This window comes from Monodelphis domestica, chromosome 1 (assembly GCF_027887165.1).
Source record: "Monodelphis domestica isolate mMonDom1 chromosome 1, mMonDom1.pri, whole genome shotgun sequence".
NCBI lineage: Eukaryota > Metazoa > Chordata > Mammalia > Didelphimorphia > Didelphidae > Monodelphis > Monodelphis domestica.
In genome coordinates, this window is record NC_077227.1 from 166,223,416 (window position 1) to 166,247,277 (window position 23,862).

The following is a 23,862-nucleotide window of genomic DNA, read 5'->3' on the forward strand; positions in this document are numbered from 1 at the left end:
CACAAAGACAGACGTAGAATTTTATCTCGGGTCTTCCTGACCCCCAAGACAAACATTATGCCCCATACATGCTGGCATAATACCCAGGCATGGAGAATTAGGGGTTGATAATTGCAGTTGAGACACTGAAGGTTAATTAAAGAAGGTTCTTTCACAATAAGCAACTGGGTTTACCATCAGCAAATATAGAGCTTCTTTCCGTGTGTCCTCTGCAGCTATAAACAGTTTCCTCATTAGGAAGAAATGTTTTTCCTGTGAAAAGGGGCACAACAAATCTTGATAATTTGGGGAGTAATGATCCAGTGTGAGGGTGTTCTGAATGCTCTGCTCCGTGGTGCCATCACTAGCCACAGTCTTGTTATTTCACTGCCTGTTAGCCCCTTCCCCAGAGACTGACTGGGAAATAGCTTAAGCTCAAACCACAAACCATGTTGCTTTATGTAGATGCTCCAGTTTTGGTTTTATTTTTTTAAAAGTTTTAATTTTTGCATTGCCATGAGATTTTCTACCACCAAAACACCACAGGCGATCAGGAGGTAATTATAAAAGCTGCTGTCTTTGGATGCTGACCCTGCTGCTGATGTGGGCATGGGAGAGCCACTTTCAGTCCCAGGAGCCTCTGAGTAGTCTGCCTTTGGCCTAGTTTCCCAGCATCCTTAATAGGATCTTAGATCTAGAATGGGAAGAGATCATTGAGGGATTCTTCACCTTTTTTCTTTGCATAAATCCATTTAAACATAATTAATCTCCTTTATTTTTTGCACTTAAAAATGTTATTCTGAGTAGGGAGTCCAGAGATTTTTTTTTTTAACCCTTGCTTTCTGTCTTAGAAACAACTCTAAAAAAGACAAGCTAAGGGTAGAAAAAAAGGTTTAAATGACTTGCCCAGGGTCACACCACTAGGAAGTGTCTGAGGTCAGATTTGTACCCAGGCTCAAATATGGTGGCCATCTAGCTGTCTCAGTGTCCAAAAATTTTTCACCAGACTGCCAAGAAGTCCAAAACACACGCATACACACACACATGCACACGCACACACACACACATGTACATGCACGGTTAAGAAGCTCTACCTGGTCCAACTCTCTTATTTTTCTAATAAATAAAGTGAAGGCCAGAATGGCTAAATAAGTGAGCCAATGTCCTACAGGAAGTAGAAGAGTCCAGCCAAGATTACATACATGGTAGCTTCACGTATGACGACTTTACTACCCCAAAGCTAAACCGTTCAGGATATTCCTGCTCACGTCCCTTCCAAGAGTGCCCATCATGGTGAATCACCACCAGCTCTCCCAGACTCCTAACTATGTTCAAACTCTTAACAGGGCATAAAGAGAGACTTGGTTCTTACCCCAAAGTGTTTGTATTTGATCGGGAGAGAAAAAGTGAAGCAGGGGCCTGACAAGGGCCTGATGAAGGAGGTGTTGAAGAGGAGAATTGAGATGGAGAGAATTCTGTCTGTGTCTCTCAGGTGAGTAACAAAATCCATCCTAAATCCAGGTGACCCCATCTCTCCTTGCAGACTGCCAGGAATGGTCAATGAAAGGTTAATGGCTGCTTTCCAGGCATATTAAAATCATAGACAGGGATAGCTAGGTTGCTCAGTGGATAGAAAGTCATGCTTAGAGATGACAAATCCTGGGTTCGACTATGGATGGCCTCGGATACATCTTAGCTATGTGACCTTGGACAAGTCACTTAACCCAATTTCTGAGCCCTTACAGCTCTTATTTCTTGAAATCAATATTTAATATCTATTCTAAGATAGTTGGTAAGGATTAAAAAAAAAGAAAGAATCATAGACAGGTAAAGCTGGAGGGGGACTTAGAGAATACCTGCACAAACAGTATGGCAAAAATGATTTCTTTTTTTCCTTCCTCCAAAAATGGAAATCTTAACTTCATGAGCAGCCACGTGGTGCCTGGTACAATGGGAACAAAACACCAAGAAGCTATTTATGGCCGTGGATGTAATAATAGCAGTTTGCATTTGTATAATGTTTCATGGTGTATAAATCATTTTGCATATGTTACCTAATTTGATCCTTAAAAAGAACCCTGTGAATTAGTGCATGTGTTGTTATCCCTACTTTATAGCTAAAGCTGAACGTTGAAGTGTCTGACTCAAGGCCAAACAGCTTGTTAAATTGGGTAGAGATGATATCTAAACCTATTTCTTTGACCCTTCTTGTTGTTGTTTGTTCATTTCAGTGGTGTTCAATTCTTTGTGACCCCAATTTCTTGGCAATGATATTAAAGTGGTTTGCCATTTCCTTTTCCAGCTCATTTTACAGAGGAAGAAATTGAGGCAGACAGGGTTAAGTGACTTCCCAAGGAGTGATTTGTCATTTCTTTCTCCATCTCCTTTAACAGAGAGGTAAATTGAGGGAGACAGGATTAAGTGACTTGCCTAGGAATGGTTTGCCATTTTCTTAATCTCCTTTAACAGAGAGGTAAATTGAGGCAGACAGGATTAAGTGACTTGCCTAGGAATGGTTTGCCATTTTCTTAATCTCCTTTAACAGAGAGGTAAATTGAGGCAGACAGGATTAAGTGACTTGCCCAGGAGTGGTTTATCATTTCCTTCTTCATTTAGTTTTGCCAAGGGAAAAACTGAGGCAAACAGAGTTAAGTGATTTGCCCAGCAGTGATTTGCCATTTCCTTCTCTATTTCCTTTTAAAGAGGGAAAACTGAGGCAAACAGGGCTAAGTGACTTGCCCAGGAGTGGTTTGTCATTTCCTTATTCAGCTCATTTTATAGAGGAGGTAACTGAGGGGAAAGGGTTTAAATGATTTGTCCAGGATCACACAGCTAGGAAGTTTCTGAGGCCAGATTTGAACCCAGGTTTTTTTACTCCAAGCCTGGCTCTCTATCCACTGTGCTACCTAGCTGCTCCTACATTTGGCATAATTGAAAGGTACTCCTAGAGAAAAAGCCACAGTAGCTGGTGGTAGGATGGAGAGAGGAGCAGGAAGAAAACAGGATTGGGAACAGCCTCCTTCAGAAGATGACATTTGAGCTGATCCTTAAAGCCAAGGATTCTGTGAGGTGAAGGTGATCTGTGCAATTCAAAACCGCAGAACACTGTCCAAGGCCACCCTGCAGACTGAAGGGAACAAGGCTGACTAACCACAGCGATGCCCACAAGGACCAGCTTTTGCTGCAACATGACCTACAGGCGGGGGCCAGCCCTCCCTAGCAGCTGCCTTGCAGCCCATTTTGGCTGACCAGCTGGGTTACAGAGAGCTTTGGGTCCTGAAACCATCACCAAGTCATCCAGGTTGACTCTAGGGACTAAAAACTACACCTGGAAAACCCCTCATCCTCATGAAGCCCTGATGAGAGGAAATAGCTCATAAGTGCATGGAAAACAGGAAGAGAAGCTTCTGATCCCCATAGCTTTCCATTCTAAGTCTTTCCTCTTTGAGTCATATTTCTGGGACCTTCTGGAGGTTATTGATTCCCCCTATGGGGGAGCTCTTTGGTCCCCATTTTACAAAGAATGATACAAGGGATGAGCACCAGGGAACTGCCTGTTTATACAAATGGGGTTGGGGAGCTCTCAAAATTCTTAAAGTGGAATCAACACAAACAGCAGAAACTTTAGTACTGGGGAAATTCAAAAGCTGCCTGTGCTTAAGTGGCTGCCTCACTAGGCTCAAAATCCTGGCACTAGAGTGATTGCCGCATAATCTAAAGCAGATTTCAGTTTTTGCCTTTCTTTTCTGTGTCATCGCAGTTTCCAATTCCATACTTAATTGTCCCAAGCCAAAAGGTTCTAGGGAGCTGGAGAGACTTGGGATGTGTAAAAGATGCCAGTTTAGGATGTGGTAAAGTTTCTAGACAGATGAGTCCATCAATTTCCTGTCTTTCCACCTAATTCATATCTGATTATATTTTATTGCTGTGGATTTAATAGGGAAGACCTAAACCCATCCCCAGCTTTCAGATGCCTTTCATATAAATGACACATATTATGAGTCCTACAGAAAGATTTACAGGGGCAGCTAGGCGGCTCAGTGGATAGAGAGGCAGCTCTGGATTTGGGAGACCCTGGCTCAGATCTGGCCACAGACACTTTCTAGAGAGGTGATCCTGAGCAATTGCCTAGCCCTCGCTGCTCTTCTAAAAGAACCAATACTTCATATTGATTCTAAGACAGAAGACAAGGATTTTTTTTTTTAAATAAAAGGAAGACGTGATGGGGAGGGAGACAGAGACAGAGAGCGGGGTTGGGAGGAAGGGAGACAGAGAGATCAAAAAGATGAGGCAGTGATTACAAATTGCTAAGCATGTTGCCAGTCAGGTTTATGGTTCTTTATTCAGTCATGTCTGACTGTGCATGACCCCATTTGGGATTTTCTTGGCATTGACAATGGAGTGTTTGCTATTTCCAGCTCATTTCATAGATGAGGAGACAGGCAAACTGGGTGAAGTGACTTGCCCAGGGTTACACAGCTAGTAAGTGAGTGAGGCTGGATTTGAACTCAGGAAGACAAATCCTCTGGATTTCAGGACCAGCACTCTATTCACTGCACCACTCAGCTGCCCATGGCTGCTAAATAAATACCATTACTGTTGTTGTTGTTGTTAAGGCTTCCTATTCTCCATTCTTAGCACAGCTAACTTTTAGATAGCTACAGCTCACTAAGGGCCTCTCGTGGTCCACTGACAGCATTATAGTTCCTTTTTTTCAGTGATGAGCTGAGCTCTGCATTCTTGGCTGGAATGTGTTTTCTGTATACTTGATGGTAGCCACAGAAGAAAACTGGGGGATTAGACACTCTGACTACGTGTGGTTCATTTCCTCTGGAAAAAGAGAATTCCTTTCCTAAAACTTTCACATACTTGTAGCCAGAGTTTGACATTCTTTTTTGTTAGTATATTTTTAATGCTATTTTTTATTTTTGTGTCACCTATACCTCCTTTCCTTTAAAAAAACACCCTTTTATTAAAAGTGATATTTAAAAATTAATTCAGCAAACCTAACCCATAATTAGTCTTATATTATTTGCAGTGATCACAGGGGATGAAAAACCCTTACTTTCTATCTTAGAATCAACACTGCATATTGGTTTCAAGGCAGAGAAGCAGAAAGGGCTAGGTAGAGGGGTTAAGTGGGTTAAGATAGTGGAGTGTTTGCCATTTTCAGTTTATTCTATAGGTGAGGAGATGAGGCAAACTGGGTGAAGTGATTTGCATCCAGGAAGTGTCTGAGGTCACTTTTGAACCTAGGGCCTCCCATCTCTAGGTCTTACAGCCACCTAGCTGCCCCGGGGGATAAAGTTCTTACAGAGTCATTTAGCTGTATCATAGGGATTTATTCCCCAGCCTAACCTTTTGCTTTGGGACTTACATTCTTGAAATGATCCCTCCCAGATTGCGTACCTTTAGGTTGTTTTCCTGGTCCCCTAGGAGAAGTACAGCACCTGTTGATAATCCTGACTTGTTTGTGTTTCAAATCCTAGTTTGCCCCTTGTAGAATGAGCATCTGGAAAATGAGGCTGGACTCTCCCTTGCTAAATTAAAACCTATTCTAGCTTTAGGTACAAAAAGAAGGCCTTGTCCTTATTGAAACTGTTTTTGCTTGTAATTAATACAGGGGGGGATCCAAGATGGATATTATTCTCACATCTTCCTCTACCTACATTAGAGCAGTAACAAGAAATCTGTTAGAAAAGGAATTAGGTGGACTTTTGTTGTGTGGAACTGGACCTGGGGAGGAGACAGATGTGGAAACACGATTCTCTGCATTCTCAAAATTGTTTCAAAGCATCCAGAAATAAAAGCTCGGTGGTGGTCCTGTTTCTGGGAAGACACGGACAATAGAACAGTAGCTGCCCACCTTTAGAATGAATAAGGCTCATTAACTGTGTTCTTCTGCTACGATTTTTTTTAACTGTTACCTTCTGTCTTAGTATCACGTCTGAGGGGAAAAAAAAGAATGGCAATGGCTAAAGAATTTGGGTTAAATGACTTGCCCAGGCTCACACAGGTAGAAAGTATCTGAGGCCAGATTTGAACCCAGGTTGGACTTCTAGAAATCCTCTGTTATAGTTATAGAAGGTTGATAGTCCAGCATAAGCTGTGCCTGGCCACCAACTAGTACACTTGTCATCCAAGGAGGACCAGCTTTGTTGAGTTTAGGGATCTCCAGAGGCAGCATTTTGGCTACAAGAATCAATCTTTTTCAGTTCTAGATCCTCAGGAAGACACAAACTAAGGTAGATTATGGCTGTCATCTGCGTCAGTGGAAGTGGACACCATTAGACAAAGTCACAGATTTCTAATATTATATAGTAATATATAATAATATATATTTAAACCTCACACAACAGTTGCTTTGAATGGACAATGCAGGCTGGATATTTAAATCACTTAAATCCATGATTTCAAACTGAAATAGAAAGATCCCAATAGACTGTATATTAACTTAGAAAACCATGTTTTATGTGTCTTTTTTAATGAATATTTCAACACATTAAAATCAGACAGGAACTGATCCACTTCAGGCATCACTTGGGAGTGTTGTGGCCCTCATGGGTACACAGGCCACGCGCTGACCCCTCCAACAACTTATGTTGCAAATAGTTACTGTGAGTGGTGGCAGGGTCACCAGAGGATGTCAAGACGTCCATGCGAGGCAGTGAACCCCAGGCGGAGAAAGCAGCAAACATTCTCAGACAAGGACATGTTGATTGTTGTACACACTTCTTTGCTCTAAGACATTGTTCGGGGGGTTGGAGTGAAGAAGTGGGATTCATTGTAAAGCAATTTATAATTTTTTCTTCCAAGATCATCAGTAAAATTTTTGAAAAGAAAAAGGAGAATGTAAATGGCACTGTTGCCAGGGTTAATTGAAATAGGAACAATCCTGTCCTAAATAAAAACTTGAAGGCTGATGTCAACAAATCCTGCCATTATGGACAGCTTAGCAGGATGTAGAATTGTCAGACAGTGTCAATACGCCCATACATAGATTTAGTCATCTGCAGATTTCAGAGTCCTGGCATGTTTCCTGAGTCCCAGATGATAAAGTCATTAATTCCTCTTTCATATAGCAGTTTTACATCTGGTCTGTGTATTTTACCTATAAAAACTCTATCACTCAAAGGACAGCCATAAGCTGTGATATCTTAGCACCTTTTTGGTTCTTGTTGTTGGTGGGGTTTTTTTATTATTAATTTATTTAGTCAATTTAGAACATTATTCCTTGGTTACAAGAATCACATTATTTCCTTCCCTTCCCTCCCCCCACCCTTCCCATAGCCGACACCCAATTCCACTGGGTATAACTTGTGTCCTTGATCAGAACCTATTTTCATATTATTGGTAATTGCACTAGGGTGATCGCTTAGAGTCTACATCCCAAATCATATCCCCTCGACCCATGTAGTCAAGCAGTTGTTTTTCTTCTGTGTTTCTACTCCCACAGTTTTTCCTCTGAGTGTGGATAGTGTTCTTTCTCGTAGATTCCTGCACACCTTTTCATTTTTTGTTTGTTTGGGTTTAACTTTTACCTTCCAACTTAGAATCAATATCTTATATTGGTTCCAAGGCAGACTTGCTATAAGAGCTAGGAAATTGGGGTCTGAGGCCAGATTCAAATCCAGGACTTCCCCTCTCTTGGTCTAGCTCTATCCACTGAGCCACCTCGATGCCCCATTTTCATTCCTATTGTCAGTACTGTTAAGTGTCCCTGTAGGACCCACAGTATGTGAATAGGTGAAGGAGAAATTATGAGGGTCAGATAGAAAGTTTGATTCAAACTCCATGTGAGTATTTAAATATAATTTTATTTTTTATAATAAATTATATTTATTATGAATATAATTCAGTATAATTGAATATAATTTTAAGGAAGGCACACTCTAGGGGTGAGTGGCATAAACCTATCCCTAGTGAACAGCTGACTCCTGGTATTGCTGTGTAGGTCTCAGAATGTCAGAGATGGAATGTAATCATAGGTAATCTTAACTGCCCTTCCTTCTCCCCATTTCTGGATTATCTTTGTGAAATAGGAAGCAAAATCCATTTAGATTCTCAGTCTCAAGTCTTAAATCTGGTAACTATTCAGGTCCCCAAAGAAAGAAAAATATTAGTGGCCTTTGTACTTTACACTTTATTATTCTTTGTTTTATGGGTGGCCATCACCAAATAAGTCCCCACTTAATGAACTAATCTGCAGGTAGTATTCAAAACATAGACAAGAAAGATGAGAGTGGGTGTACAATGATTGGGTCACATTAAAGATGTATAGTTTGGAGGCAGCAAGATGGATCAGTGGATTGTGAACCAAGCCTAGAGTCCAGAGGTCCTGGGTTCAAATATGATCTCAGGTACTTCCTATCTATATGACCCTAAGCAAGTCACTTAACCCTATGGCCTAGCCCTTACCACTCTTCTGCCTTGGAACCAATACCTAGTACTGATTCCAAGATAGAAGGGAAAGGGTTTTGTTTTTGTTTTGAGGAAAAACAAAAAAAGCGGATGGTTCTTTTTGTTGAACTTAGCATAGCATGTCTCATATTAGGGTGAGTATATGAGCTGAACGATGAGTAATGAAGGGAAAAGTCAGTTGTATAATTATGAAGATGTTTTTTGCACTTAAAAACTGCAAAAGTCTTCCTGCTCCCTTTTCATATCCCTCAATTTATGCATAGGTCATTCTCAAAGATTCCAGAAATGAAGTTGGCAGAGTAGCTATTAATGCTGTTTTATAAATGGCAAAACTGAGAAGCAGAGAAGCTAAGTCAATGGGGCCATGGAGCAAAATGATTTAAGGAGCTTTAATGAGACCTCGGGTGTTCTAGATAATAGCACAGTAATGATTCTAAGATGGAAGGTCAGGGTTTAAAAAAAAAAAACAACCAGAACAATGAATTACCATGACCTTTGGTCAATAGCTTTGACATCTTGGGCATCTGGCACGTTAAATACCTAGTGATAAAATGGGAAAAACACCCCGTAAGACTATACACAATTCTTGTTTTAAGTAAATTCTCATTAGGCAAATTTTACTTTGGGCAAAGAATTTTGAGAGCAATCTGCATTAAAAAAAAAAACAACTCATATCCACTTTGCCCTCTGCTTCTTGTGGCGTAGCCTTCCCACTCCACTCTAAGACCTCATCAAAAAGACTTTAAAATCCTCCAAGTGAAAGTAGAACAGATTGCTGCCCTCCCTCATCACTGCTACACTGGATGGGCTGCTTGGCTTGAGACCTTCCCACCCACCTGAGCGACGAGGCCCCATGTGTCTGTCTCTGCACTCAGCTACCTCACTTCAGTCCCCACCCCATATCATCCCTCTTGTGTCCAGCCCCCATGTGTCTGCCTTTGGTGTGTGCTTCCCCTCCATTTCAGCCAAGCCCCCACATGGCTGGCCCCAACGCCTGCATTTCCCTCCTCCTGCTCTCGCTTCTCTACCCCCGGTCCTATGTATCCTTGAACCATATGCTGACCCCACTCCCTCCATGGGCTAGTGGCCCCCTTACTGTCTCTAAGGCCAAAAAGGAAACAAAAAAATTTAAATTTTGTAAAGATATAAAATTGGGTCACACTAAAAAAAATTATTTTTACAGTTTGGAAAAATAAGTGGTTTCCTTTGGACTTTTGCTTGATAACCACTCTTCTTGAGAAGAAGCAAAAAGAAGTTAGGATGGAAAACAATCTTTTCAAGTCCTATCAGCCATGAGCCCCAGAGACGAGAGAACTGAATACGTAGCAGATTCAGGGAAAGAGTAGAGGAGGGCATCTTTCAGCACCGTGTAGAGATTCAAACATCTGTAAGAAATTGCAACTAGAGCATACGAACAAGACAGTGGTGAGTTCCAAGGATAAGTCTGATTTTTAGAAAAAACAAACTTTTAAGATTTTCTTTGGGGATCATGAGCCTGAGTTGAGGAAAGGCAAAGGAGAAGAGACTGGTGTGAAGCAGGGTAGCATTGCCAATTATCCTGCTAGGTCTTGGGAGACAGGGCTTCAACTAAATTGTTCTATACAGAAGTTCCAGCACATGCTGTAGTGGAAAGTGTTCTGGAAAGAGGGTCAGAGTTCCTTCGTTTATACTCCAATGCTGCATTTTGCTCTTTGGGAGAAACTTAGTGAGTCAATATCTGTAATACAAAAACAGTTGGCTGAAATGATCTCAGAAGATCCTTTTCATCTCTTGAATCCTGTGCTCCTGCTGCCTCTCTTCATGATGAACAGATTAAACCACTTGAGGTTACTTGCATTTGGTTCATCCAGCAATGACCCAGAGACACCTTCTTACTTACCATGTCACCAAACAAGCTAGAAACCCTTATTTCCATGGACTCTCCCAATAGGAGCCCTCTAGCGAGAAAGAATCAACATGTTCATTTGCTCTCATGACTGAGGAGCTGCTGAACATAAAAACTAAACATTTGTTTTCTTGAAACTGTCTTTTCCTAGACACCCAGGTGGACAGAAACCAACAGAATAACTTTATTTGATTTATCTCTACATGAGATGAAAGCCTTTTAATTTTATGTGTAATACTTATTATATGTTACTTGCTCTTTAGCAAGTGACCTTAGGCAAGTCATATACCTTCCCTAGATCTCAATTTCTGAATGAGCAGTGGGCTGGATGGGACGTTTTCTAATGTGTTTTTTTCCCCCACACCCTTACCTTCTGTCTTAGAATCAGTACTAAATATCGATTCCAAGAGTGGTGAGGGCTAGACAATGGAGGCTAAGTGACATGCCCAGGGTCACACAACCCAGGACCTCTCATCTCCAGGCTTGTCTTATCTACTTTGTCAGCTGCTAACTACCCCTAATTCACTTCAAAGTTTATCATTTCTACAAAATGATTCTATTTAAATCCTATTAAAACTAGGATTTAAGCTTCTTCAAGGCAGGGAAAGTTTTTGTTTTGTCTTTGTTTATCCAGCAACTGGCACAATGGCAGGTGCTGGACTGATCATTGTTGATTTGAATAGATATCTCACCCCACTTCACCTGCCTATTGATTATTTTGAGGATGTTGTCTTCCTCATATTAAATTATAACCTCCTTGATGGTAGGCATTGTCTTTTTTGCATTTGTATGCATAGTACTTAGCAGTGAAGTGGATAGAGCCACTCCTCTCTGGCTTCAAATGTAGCCTCATATACCCACTAGCTATTGTGACCCTGGCCAAGTCATTTAACCTTGTCTGCCTCAGTCTCCTCACCTGTAAAATGATCTAAAGAAGAAAATTGGAAACCACTTCAATATCTTTGCCAAGAAAATCCCAAATGAGGTTACAAAGAATAGAGCAGACTGAGAAACAACTGAACAAATCCCTGGTATTTTAGCACAGTGTCTAGTACATACTAAGTGTTTGATAATGTTTATCCACTATTGAACTGAATAAATCAATAGTTCTAATCAGCTGAATTACTATCACAGGATTCAGAGTACAATTTCAGACTTTAAGTATGCTCATAAATTGGGAAGTCAGTCAATAGTCCCTTTCTGTGAGGAATTTAATCTTTTGAGTAAGAGGGTAGCTGATATCTTTGTGATGCTTTAGTAGAAAGAAGACTGGCTTTGGAATGAAAATCTTAATTCTGACACTTAATAGCTATGTGGCCTTGGACAAACCAACTTGATTTCTCCAAGCCTCAGTTTTCTCATCTGTAACAAAAACTTATAACATTCATAATTAGTATTTTAATGTTTGCCAAATCTCCTACACATCCTCAAAACTAGTAGTAGAGGAATCACTGTCACTCTTTTACAGATGGGGGAACTAAGGTTAACCCTTCAAGTACTTAAAAGCTAGCTAATAGGAATTCTTATCCAGGGAGTTTTCAAGTGGATTTCTTGCTCAATTACAGGTTGGACTGGGTGGCCTCCCAACTCTTACATTCTAGTCTTTTGCTTCAAGAAAAGGTGAGTTTTGACTCACCAATTTAGAATAAAAAGATTAAGTGACTTGCCTATGATCACACAGCCAGTAAATGTCAGATACAACAATTGAACCTAGGTCTTTCCTGTGTCCAATGCTATTTTCACTATACCATATTTGCCTCTTTAAATTTTCTTTTTCTGTTTTATAAACCCTTACCTTCTGTCTTAGAATAAATACTAAGTATTGATTTCAAGGCATAAGAGTGGTAAGGGTCAAGCATTGGAGATTAAGTGAGATAGCTAGGAAGTGTGTGAGGCTATATTTGAACCTGGGACCTCTGCTTTCCATGCCTGGCTGCCTATCCGCTGAGCCACCTAGCTGCCCCTTTGACACTTCATATTTTTACTATCTTTCTGGAGGATTGTGAATAAATTCTTTTATCAACCTTTAAGCATTGTAGAACTGTGAGCTATTTAAATAGATAAAATAGATATTATCTGCACTATTTGACAAACCAAATAAAGGGTCAAAAAGACCTAGGCCCAAATTCTGCCTCTGATACCTACTAACTGTATAATTCTGGGCAAGTTACTTTACCTTCATGAGCTTCAGATCTATCTACAAAATCATATATATAAAGCAATCCACAATAGTGATGGAGGATTCATTTGACCTTCATAATCATCCTGCAAAATAAATTAACAAATAGGAAATTCTCATGATGAGAACTCTATCTACTAATATGGATATGACAAAGTCTACGATAAATTTGAAGCAAATGAAGGTTAAGTGACTTCTCCAGAATTATACAGCTAATAGGTATCAAGCAGAATTTGAACCCAGATCTTCCTGAGCCTTATCTCTTCTTGACCTGTTATCAACATTGTACCAAGTCTCCTATAAGGCAAGGCTGGTATATTATTCCCATTTTACAGATTTTCTAGAAAACCAAGACTAAAGGAGGTTATTATGTAGCTAAGGTTGTATAGCTAATAGGATGAAAGAACCAGAAATTGAATCCATGTATCCATGAGGATTTAGAAATAGTGTCAATTTAGGGGGAGTAGATTAAATCCTTTCCTCTAATGCCAAGAAGGCACTGAGTCAGTCACAGGATAAAAAGGGTCCCCACAACTGGTAGAGAAAAACATCATTCATGATCAGCTCAACAGGAAGCTATTCCTTATTTCCAGATAAGAATGAGATGATGGGGGGCAGCCAGCGGGGAAAAGACACCTGATACTGCTTGGAACTCATCCTTCATACAGTTGAGTGACAGACAGCCCCAGGAGCCTTGGCTTATGCAGGTTTTCTCTCTGTCATCCCCTGGGCTGGAAAAATGGATGATGGAGGTTAGCTTTCAAACATGGTCAAGTTTTTCAAATAGTGCATACCAGGTTTCAGAAGTTAGATCCAAAGCAAAGTTTCGTTGCTTTGGTAAAGTAGGCTCAGCCCCTGTGACCTACCTTTCCTTGTTGGATCCTAGTAGACAGCCAATGGAAGCAACAACAAGGATTCCTAGGACACTGCCTACAACAAAAGATCATGGAGGAGGGAGGGCTACCATGGTACAACAGAGCCTGCCAATTGTTGCTGTGGCAACCAGCTTTTGGTTATTTCCTATGCTGAGACTTCACATTTTCACCCTCAGCAATTCATGAACACCACATTGCACTTAATTCATTTATAATAACAGGAAAAAACAATGTTGTTCTCTCCTGACAAAATGTCCTTCCCAGAGGAGGCTCCTTCACTGGTCCTGTTCATTTGTTAAGTGGTACTGGGAGATCATTGGAAACACATGTAACATGGAGCCTCTGAGAAGTCTCCCTGCTGAAAAAAAAATGACTTTTCTACATCTATTGCAATGTTAAGCTTCCTATATAAAAACAAATCTATTGCAGAATTTTGCCACAGTTTTCCTAAACCCTTGTCAAATCATTCCATTTCTGTTTCTCTCAAGGCCATGTTGGATCTCAGCCTCCCTCACTTCTCTTCTTCCATGATGGTTGTCTCTTCTAACTCATCAGGAGGTGGTAGTGTGGCTGTAACAGTGAACAGGGAGTCACTGGAACCTGAGTTTGAATCCTACCTCAGAAGCTGACATGGATTGCTGTGTGACCCTAGACAAATCACTTAAACTCATTGAGCCACAAATTCTTCATTTGTAAAGTAGAAATAATGGCAGGGGTATTGTGATAATCAAACTAGACATTCTGCCTAAATTACTTTTTTGCTTTTCATTTAAGTCATATCTGACTCTTTGTGACTCCATTTGAGGTTTTCCTGGCAAAGATCCTGAAATGGTTTTCCATTTCCTTCTCCAGTTCATTTGACAATTGAGGAAACTGAGACAAATAGGGTTAAGTAATTTGCCCCGAGACACATAGCTAATAAATGTCTGAAGCCAGAATTGAACTCAGGAAGAACTCCCTGACTGCAGACCTGGCCCTCTACTCACTGTACCACAAAGATGCCAACTTACTGATTAGCTATCATTATTTATCCATAGAAACAAACCCAGTCTAGACAATACATGAATTTGCCCTATAAGTATGGCTTGAATTTCTCTGGTGCTTTACTTGGAATGTAGAATAGCACACAAGGAAAAAAAGCAATAGATTTGGATCCTGGCTCTGTTTACTTGTTAGCTGTTTTGACATTAAGTCACTTCTCTATCCGGACACTCAGTTTCCTCATCTCTAAAAATGATAGGCTGAGTTAGATATCCTCTAAAGCAGTGGTTGTTGTTGTTCAGTCATTTCTGATTCTTCATGACCCCATTTAGGGTTTTAATGGCAATGATATGGAAGTAGTTTGCCATTTCCTTCTCCAGTTCATTTTACAGATGAGAAAACTGAGGCAAATGGGGTTAAGTAACTTGTCCAGGGTCATACAATACTGTTTGAAGCTAGATTTGAACTCATGAAGATGAGTGTTCCAGATTCTAAGCCCAGTGCTCTATCTACAATGCACCACCTAGCTGCCCAAAAGCACTGGTATCAAATTCAAATAGAAGTGGAGGACACTAAATCATACATATTGACTTAGAGAACCATATGTTAATATGTATTTCCCCAAATGCATTTTTTAAATCCTTAAACTTCTGCCTTAGAATTGATATTAAATATTGATTCTCTCACAGAAGAGGTATAATGGGTAGGCAATTGGAGTTAAGTGACTTGCCCAGGGTCACACAATTAGTAAATGTCTGAAATCAAATTTGAATCCTTCCCATCTCCAGGATTGGCTCTCTATTCACTAAGCCATGTAGCTCCCCCCCCCCACCCCCATCCCCCATTATAGTTCAGTCTGATTTGTGCTACTGGATATGGGAGGCTGCTGCATGTTTGACACGTCTACTCTAAAGTGTTTCAAAATGCCAAACACTAATCTCTGAAAAGTTGTTTTATTTATTTTTGCATGTTTCTTTTTGTGTTGAATGTCATAACTGTGATCAAAATTTTTGTTTTATTATGACATTTTGTGATATTGTGGATAACTATTTCCTTTCACTAAGTAAGACTCCAGCCCTATCGACACTTCCACAATTGCATGTGTATGTATGTAAAGATTTATTTCTTAATGAAATACTATGTTTAGATCCAAGATAACCAGGATTTTCCTTATTGGTTGATCAAGCAAAACATTTTAACAAGGTTCTTTTATGAACATTATGTATCTTGAGCTTTTATTTCTGATTTTATTCATCTTAAGGCCACAGATCTTGAAATGTAGTTCATAAAATTTTAGGGCAGACCTTAGAGATTATGTGTTCCTTGCTTTGTAGAGGGGGAAACTGAGACCCAGGGGAGGCACAGTGATGTGCCCAAGTCACATTCACTACTAGCACTAGGGATGGAATCTGGTTCACTTGTCCAGAGCTCCCTCCATGGCATAACACTGCCAACTTATTTTAAAAAGCAAATTTTACAAGTATTATAAAGAGGGAGGGATTGTTTTACATTATCAAAGATCGTAAAAGCAGAATGTATTGCATATGGGTAGCATAAAAATTGCTAATTAATGATGCCAAATTCCATTGGGACTTGAGAATGGATCAAGATTGGCTGGCAAGGGGCAACTAGTTTAGTTGGCCTGGTGGACAGAAAGCCAGGTCCAGAGACAAGATGTCCTAGGTTCAAATCTGATCTCAGATACTTCCTAGCTTTGTGATCCTAGGCATGTCACTTAACCTAATTGCCTAGCCCTTAAGACTACAGTAAGATGAGTTGATGGGGATATTTTTGAGGATGTAGACTCTAAATGATCACCCTGGTTCAAATATCAATAATATGGAAATCGGTCTTGATTAATGATACATATAAAACCCAGTGGAATTGCTTGGAGGGAAAGAACATGAATCTTGTAACCATGGGAAAATATTCTAAATTAACTAATTCAATAAAAATTTAAAAATAATAATAAATTGACATAGTGATAATATCCTCCTAAGGGGGGAATCAGATATAAATAAATATGTAACATTAAAATTTCACCAAAAAAAAAAACTACAGGAAGGAGTTTTTTGTTTGTTTGTTTTTTGGTTTGGTTTTAAAAGAATGTCTGGAGAATATTTTACATATTTTATATGTGTGGATATATTATCTCCCCTGATAGAATATAAGAATTTAATTCTTGAGGCCAGGAAGTTTCATTTTCAGCATGGGATTCTCAGTGCCTAGCACTTAGTAGTCTTGTTGATTGATTGATATTGAGGGGATTGGACAATATGACTATTGGAGTTCCATCCAACTAGAGATCTGAGATTCTTTAATAGTATCTTTAATAGTATTTAATACTATCATCAGAAGGGCAAATCCTTCCCTTCCTTGATCTTTTGTCTACTTTCTTCACAGTACACTGCAAGATGATATATTTATTCTCCATGAACAAGAATATGACAGTTTGCTTGAATCCGTCTTCAAAACAGAATTCCTAAGTCTCCTAGCAAAGCGTTATGAGGAGAAAACCCAGAAGCAACTACCTCTGAAATTCAGCAATACGTAAGTTGCGGGGCCTGGGAAGCAAGTCTTTATGAGTCCACCAAAGGGATGGCTCCTTGTCCACAGAGGCAGGGAAAGCAAGACAAATTCCCTAACTCCTTCAATCTCTGAAAAGACTGAATTCTTTGCCTATTCCCTTCCATTATTCCCGTGAGAGCCAACTGAATGATAATTGAAACTTTGGGGTAAAAGCAAAGTAAATTGGGAAATAAATAGAATTTGCATGGCAGCCTCCAAATATCTATCTTTGTTAATGGTATCACCATCTTTTTAGTATCTCCATCTCAAAACCTCAGAATCTTCTCTCTCTTTCACTACACCCATCCAATCAGCTATTACACCTACAACATCTGTCAAATACAGCCTCACCTCACCATTCCCATGCTTGCTCAACAGACTTTTAGGCTCCTAAGTAGGTTTTCCTGACTTCCATTTATCACCTTTCCCGTCTCTTCTATAATGCCACCATGACCATCACTCCTTTTACAACTCAATTGTCTTAATTGTCTCCCCATTGCCTTTTCTCCTCTGGAAACTCAGTATTGGCCTCTAAGCAAAAGCAGAATCTTTGATGGTTGGAATCTTTATAGCTAGACTTGATTGCTAATCCCTCATTACCCTTTAGAGATTTTGGACTGGATGTTCTATGAGAATCTCAAACTCAACATGGTCAAAACTCTGTCTTTTCCCCAAAAAATCTTCTCTTTTGAATTTCCTCCCTTACGGAAGTTCAAAGTACTCCTCTGGTGTACAACAAATCATCCTTCCCATCAACAAGGTTCACAACTCAGCATTATGTTCCCTCCTAATTGATATCCCTATCTCATGACTTTGTTTTCCTCAATCCCATTTATATTACTATGAATATGATATTCCTAAAGCCAATAGGTTAAACTCTTATGACTCCTCTGCTTAGGAAGTTTCAGGGGCTCCCTGCTGCTTCTGGAATACTGTATTAACCCAAAGCTAATAGTATGGCATTTTCCCCCCAATATGTACCTTTGAAAATTGTATATTCAAGCACTTCCAGCTTTGAAACCATAAGTTGTATATTGTGGGCCTCAGCATATATAAAAAGCATGGCTATCTCCTGGGGCAGATGAGAAATGCCAACCAAACACCTGTTTGTTTTAATATTCCGTCAAATGTCACCATTAATACAAAGGCACCAAATCAGTATTAATTAAAACTACTAGAAATGAGAAAACTAGAACGACCGTGATCACTGCTGATGGCCAAAAACTGCCTTTTTAAGTAATTTTAAGGTGTAAAACATTACCTAAGGAGTAGTTACCATCAGGAGTAATCTTTTGTGTGCAGGAAAAGGAATGGATAAATGAAGAACTTGTGTTAGATGGGTTGAATGTGGTCTGGGGCAGGCATCTGGGTGCATTACTGCATCAGAGAGGAATACTTATACTCTATATGTTCAAGGGTCACCTGACTAAAAATGTGAAGAAGAAAATTGCTGAAATGCACACGGACCTAGTTGTTATTCCAGGAGAAATGACTCTGCAATTACAAGTGTTAGATGTAGTAATTAATAAGTCCTTCAAAGATCATTTGAGGAAAGACTATAATGAGTAGAAGTTGACTAGAAACCATGAATTTACACCATTGGGGAAAAATAAAGAAACCATCAGTCACTGTTTTAGGGAACAGGATCAAAACTACTGGGGACAAAATCTCCACCGAGACCATTGTGCTTGGGTTTTTTAAATATTGTATATCAATTGTGGGAAGAAGAGGGTGACTTGATTGATGTTTCCACTTTGGGAGGTGATTAAACAAAAGAGGAAGAAGAACATGGTTAAATATTGGAAGGTAGTTTCTCAGTAGTATCCATAAAAGTAATACATTTAATAAAAGTGGCTTTAAAACTTCTTTAACTTGTTTTTAAGACCTTGAAAAAACTTCGTATGTAAGGTGCCTGAGTTAAGAGAAATTTGTAATTAAAAAAAAAGAAGACAATAAAATGGATGTTTCCTCTCTCTAAGTTACCCTTCAAAATACTTGGGCTCACACTATATTTGGGGTCATATTATATTTGGGCTAATAGGGTAAATTATATACTTTTGGCAGTCAGCTTTTTTGGCCCATTTTCTCATGATGATTGCACTGTATTCCTTCCACATACTCTATTGTTCAATCAAATGAGTCTCCATACCAACATTGTCTCCCCAATCTTTGCCTTTGCATAGTTTGTGGCCCATGTCCAGAATGGCCTCCCTCCCCTTCACCTCTACTCTTAGAATCTCAAAAAACTTAACTCCTGTGCCATCACTTGTCATAGGAAAGACCCTCTCTACTGTTGGTTCCACCTTTCTGCCTCATTTGCTTCTCTGTGCATATATTATTTCCTCTGATAGAGCATAACAGCTCTTGAGCAATAAACATTTTGTTTTATTTTTGCATCTTTTCATACCCAAACCAGAGTCTGGCACATAAGCATCTAATAAATAAATCCTTATCTTCCCAGATGAGCCTGGTTTCTCATCACATCTTGCCTGGTATTAGTTGCATTCATCCCATGGTCTCTTATGGTCTAATTATTACTGTAAGTGGCCTTGTCCCTATTAGAGTCTAAGCTTCTTGAAAGCAGGTTGTTGGTCATATCTAATAACAGGTAAAAAGAAGGGTGACCAGTCCACTTAGCTTATTCTACATGACATGGTCCATCCCCTCCCTACTGAGGTACTTTATCCATAGAAGGTAGGGCCTGGACTATTGCTTTCCCTGGAACAGAAAATTCCAAGATAAAGAAACCCTCTCTACCAATTGAGGTCAGCATTATCTCTGCCATGGAAAATCTAAAGAGAACCACTGGGAGCACTGAAAATGACTTGCCAAAGATCCCACAATGATAGGTATTAAAGGCAAGACTTGAACCTAGGGCTTTGAGTCTGGTTCTTTTTATACTATACCACAATGCCTTTACCTTATCCATTATTGTTGTATGGTTATTTAATCATGCCAACTGTACATGACCTCATGGATATTATCCATGGGGTTTTCTTGGCAAAGTTACTGGGGTGATTTGCCATTTCTTACTGCATTGTGTCTACATTTTCCAGATGAGGAACTAAGGCAAATAGGGTTAGGTGACTTGCCCAGGGTCACTGCTAATAAGTGTCTGGGGTCATATTTTAACTCAGATCTTCCTGACTCCAGGCCTGGTGCTCTATCCACTACACAATCTAGCTGCCTCACCTTACCTACAAAAGATGCTTAATAAAAGACTTGTTAAAATCAAGTGATATGTTTTTTCTGGAACCTCCAGTTGTGCTTTGAGGGGTCTAAATCTGATCCTCAACTTGTATAGTGTGGCAGCTTCTCATAATTTGGGGCACCAGCTCGATGGTACAGTGGATAGAGTGCCTGGCCTAGATTCAGGAAGATATGAGTTCAAATTATTACTCAGACACTTAGTATCCGAAGGCCTCATGTTACTTAGCCAATACCAACCACCCAGCCAACACCACATGACTCATTTTCACTTGAGGATCTCAGGACAGAATCATGTTGGCACCTTCTGCTTTGCCCTATTTGTTTTTCACTCTGGCAGAAACCAGAATCCAAAGGGCCAGGGCTAGAATGCCTCTACTTTTGGCACTGAGCAGATGCTGAAGTGCCAACCAGGCCTTTAGGAACCCCAGACCATTCCCCCATAGTGCTTGCCAACTTTACTACCTCAGCTCAACTTCTTAGTGAGGACAGGACAGGCTTCCCAGTGACAAGGCTCCATGATACAAAATGGGTGGTTCTTTTCATTTCCCTTCTTATTGTCCTTGTTGCTATTCTTATTATTGTTCTTGCTCTTGTCCGTCTCCTTGTTTTTCTTGCTGTCCTTGTTACTATTTCTGTTGTCCTTCTTGTTCTTGCTATTCTTGTTGCCCTTCTTCTTGCTCTTCTTGTCCTTGTTCTTTTTGTTCTTGTTCTTGTTGTCCTTCATGTTCTTGTTCTTACCTGTCATTTCATTATTATCTGGAACTTGTTTAGTTTTTTTTCTTAATTCTTAACCAATTCTAAGTAACAGTTATAAGGCAGAGGAGCAGTATGGACTAGTGTGGAACTTCCAGTAAAACAAGACTCTCTCCCTGTGGTCAGTATTCCATAACATATAGTCTTAGAGAGTTGCCCGAGTTTATCTGGAGGCAGCCTTACCAAGGTCACACTTCCAGTATGTGTCTGATGCTAGGCTTGACGCCAGGTCTTCCTGGTGCTCTCTATCCACAATGCCGCACTGCCTCTTCTCAATCATTTAAACCCTCTTTGTAAATGTGCTTGTCACAGGCTTGAACTGAAGTTGAAAAAGGAGACCTGGGGCCCATGGAGTGCCGGGGGCTCCCGCCAGGTGCAGTTCCACCAAGGCTTTGGAGACCTTGCCATTCTCAAGCCCAGTAACAAAGTGCTGCAGGTCAGCATCGGACCAGGGCTACCCAAGAATTCCCGTAAGTGTGTCTTCTCCCTGGCCTCTTCTTCTGCTCAGTTTTTTAACCCATTCTTTTTCTAGTGATCTCTATAATATCTATAACCCATAATAGTGTCAAGAGGGACCCAATGATCAGCTTCTTATTCGGGATTTTCATGTTGAACACATCTGGTTGGATTTAACTGAATTAGCATATTTCAGACTGATTCAAGAAAAATAATGATATGCTTATAAGTTTTACTTCCCATAAGTATATTATACACAGCAAAATAATGCTTCCCATATAAAGCACTTTATGATTTCAGAAGAATTATACGTATGGTATAGCACTTGATGTCAACTGTCTGAAATAGTGTAAATGTTATTGTCATTATCATGGACTAGAAAATTGGATCAGGAAGACCTAGGTTCAAATCCTACCTCAGATACTTGACAGTTGTGTGACCCCAACCACGTCACTATTTTGAGGTGATTGGATTCAATGATGCTTCCAACTCTCACTCTGTGATCGTATAATTGAGCTCTAACATGTCAAGCACAGTGACTCAAGCTTGGACTTATTGACGAGGATATGGGTTCAACGCCCACATCTGACACTAGTCATGCTAACCTGAGAAGACACTTAACCATTCTGTACCTTAGTTTCCTCATCAATAAAATGGGATTGTAATAACAGCTGAAATTTTCAATCTTACACTGTTGTCATGAGGATCAAATAAGTTCTTATCTAAAGGACTTTGTACACTTTAAAGCATATGTAAACATTATCATTATTAGCAAAAGTGATACTTCAGCACTCTTTCCTCTATATAAGAGCTATCTCTATTTTAGTGCACCCTATTAATTAGCCATGAGAATGGATTATCATTCGTTTGATCCCTGGCTTCCTGCCCATTTTCTTTTTATCTAATGTTTCCATTAGCTCCACCAATCATGCTACGAACCAAATCCAACTTTGTCGCAGAGTCCCCTGTGTTAATTTAGCTCTCTAAATGATCTAAATTCTTCAGGCCTTCTGAACCAGACACTTCAAATCTCATATTCCTGCCTATGACCCCACCATGTAACATCACAACCCAAAAGCATGCTCTTTGCAAGAGCCCATCCAATTATTGTCCTATCGCTTATAGACAACCAAGCCCTTATAGATTAAGGAAGTAATAGCTTTCCTGGTTGTCACCCTACAGGAGGATTCAGATCTCAAAACTTCTTCATCTTGACCACTACAATAAACCTCCCCTTAACATGCACTTGTATTTTTATGATTATATTTATATATTGCTTTGAAGTTGGCAAAGTATTTTCTATACACTATCTAATTCGAGGCTCAACAAAACCACTTGAAGTGTTTGATCATTTTCATGCACTATGTGGGAAAACTGAAGCTAAGAGAATTTGTTACTGGCCCAGTATTGAGTCAGGATTCAAATCCACAAATTGTACTATTATAACATTCTACTTCAAAAGGGACCATCATAATGGTCTCATATGAAGTAGGATTAAAACCAGGCACAGTCACTGTGTCTCAAAGCCCTCCTCACCATCCTACCACCCTCCCGGCTATAATTATACAGCCATTTATTTCCTGAAGCTCCTCTAAACATACCCAGTGACTAACCAGGCTGCCCTCTTCCCTCCTACCCCCACAGAGACAATGTTTATGCCTGCCTCTTTATCTTTGTTTCACTTGAAATGGACCCCAACCTGATTCCCTGAGTCATTTCCTCCTAATCACATCCTGCCTAACCTTCAAGACTTAGCTCACTGCCTCCTTAAGAAAGCTTGTGCAGGTAATTGAGATGACCATTAATCTTTCTGCATCCTGTTCGCCCTAAACTTTTTGACCAACATCTATCAACATATAATAATACTTTGTTTATTTTGTTTATTTATTTTTTTTGTTTTCTCATTATTTCTCAGAAGGGGTACATGGTAGCTATTTCCCACAATGCCAAGATTAGGTTACCAGGAGAGTACTTTTATTCCACTGTCAATAATTTTTTCGGTTGATGTCATCTATCTTATGGCAGTGGGGTGGTATTTTTTTAAAATGCAATGTAAACAGAAAGAACTTCAACAGGAGACAAAAATAAGCAAGACAACTTTGAAATTAATGTTTTGACTTTTATTTACTTTTTACTATTTTTTTTTAATTTCCAGTTCTGAATTCTTTCATGCCCCTCTTCCCCCCACTTATTGAGAAAGGAAGAAATACAATATACATTATTTGTGTGTGTATGTGTGTGTGTTTGTAAAGTCATGAAAAACAGTTGCAAAAAATAGTATACACTTTTCTGGAATATGTACTAAAGATTTTTACTTCATATCGAGAATAATTGAGCAGGAATGCTTTCTGATGGTCAAATGAATGAACCTTCGTATTCCCAGTTGTTATATTACATGAAATCAAGAGTGTGAAAGCTTCTGAGGAAATTCTGTCCTTCTCTATTAGGAGTGATACTAAGTATAGATTCCAAGGCAAAAGAGTGGCAAGGACATGGTAATTGGGGTTAAGTAACTTGCCCATAGTTACACAGCTAGGAAGTGTAAGGGGTTGGAT

At 39.7% G+C, this 23,862-nt stretch overlaps 1 protein-coding gene across 3 annotated transcripts in view; it reads left to right on the forward strand.

Annotated features, from left to right (window-relative positions):
- The window catches only part of MYO1E (myosin IE), a 249,712-nt gene that overhangs the window by 199,370 nt on the left and 26,480 nt on the right, over positions 1 to 23,862 (forward strand). For all 3 annotated transcript variants that reach the window (XM_056809198.1, XM_007479659.3, XM_056809206.1), the window contains 3 exons: positions 1,326 to 1,471; positions 16,724 to 16,870; positions 21,164 to 21,321. In XM_056809198.1, coding sequence (XP_056665176.1) covers positions 1,326 to 1,471; positions 16,724 to 16,870; positions 21,164 to 21,321 — 451 coding nt within the window. The remainder of the gene's footprint in view (positions 1 to 1,325; positions 1,472 to 16,723; positions 16,871 to 21,163; positions 21,322 to 23,862) is intronic.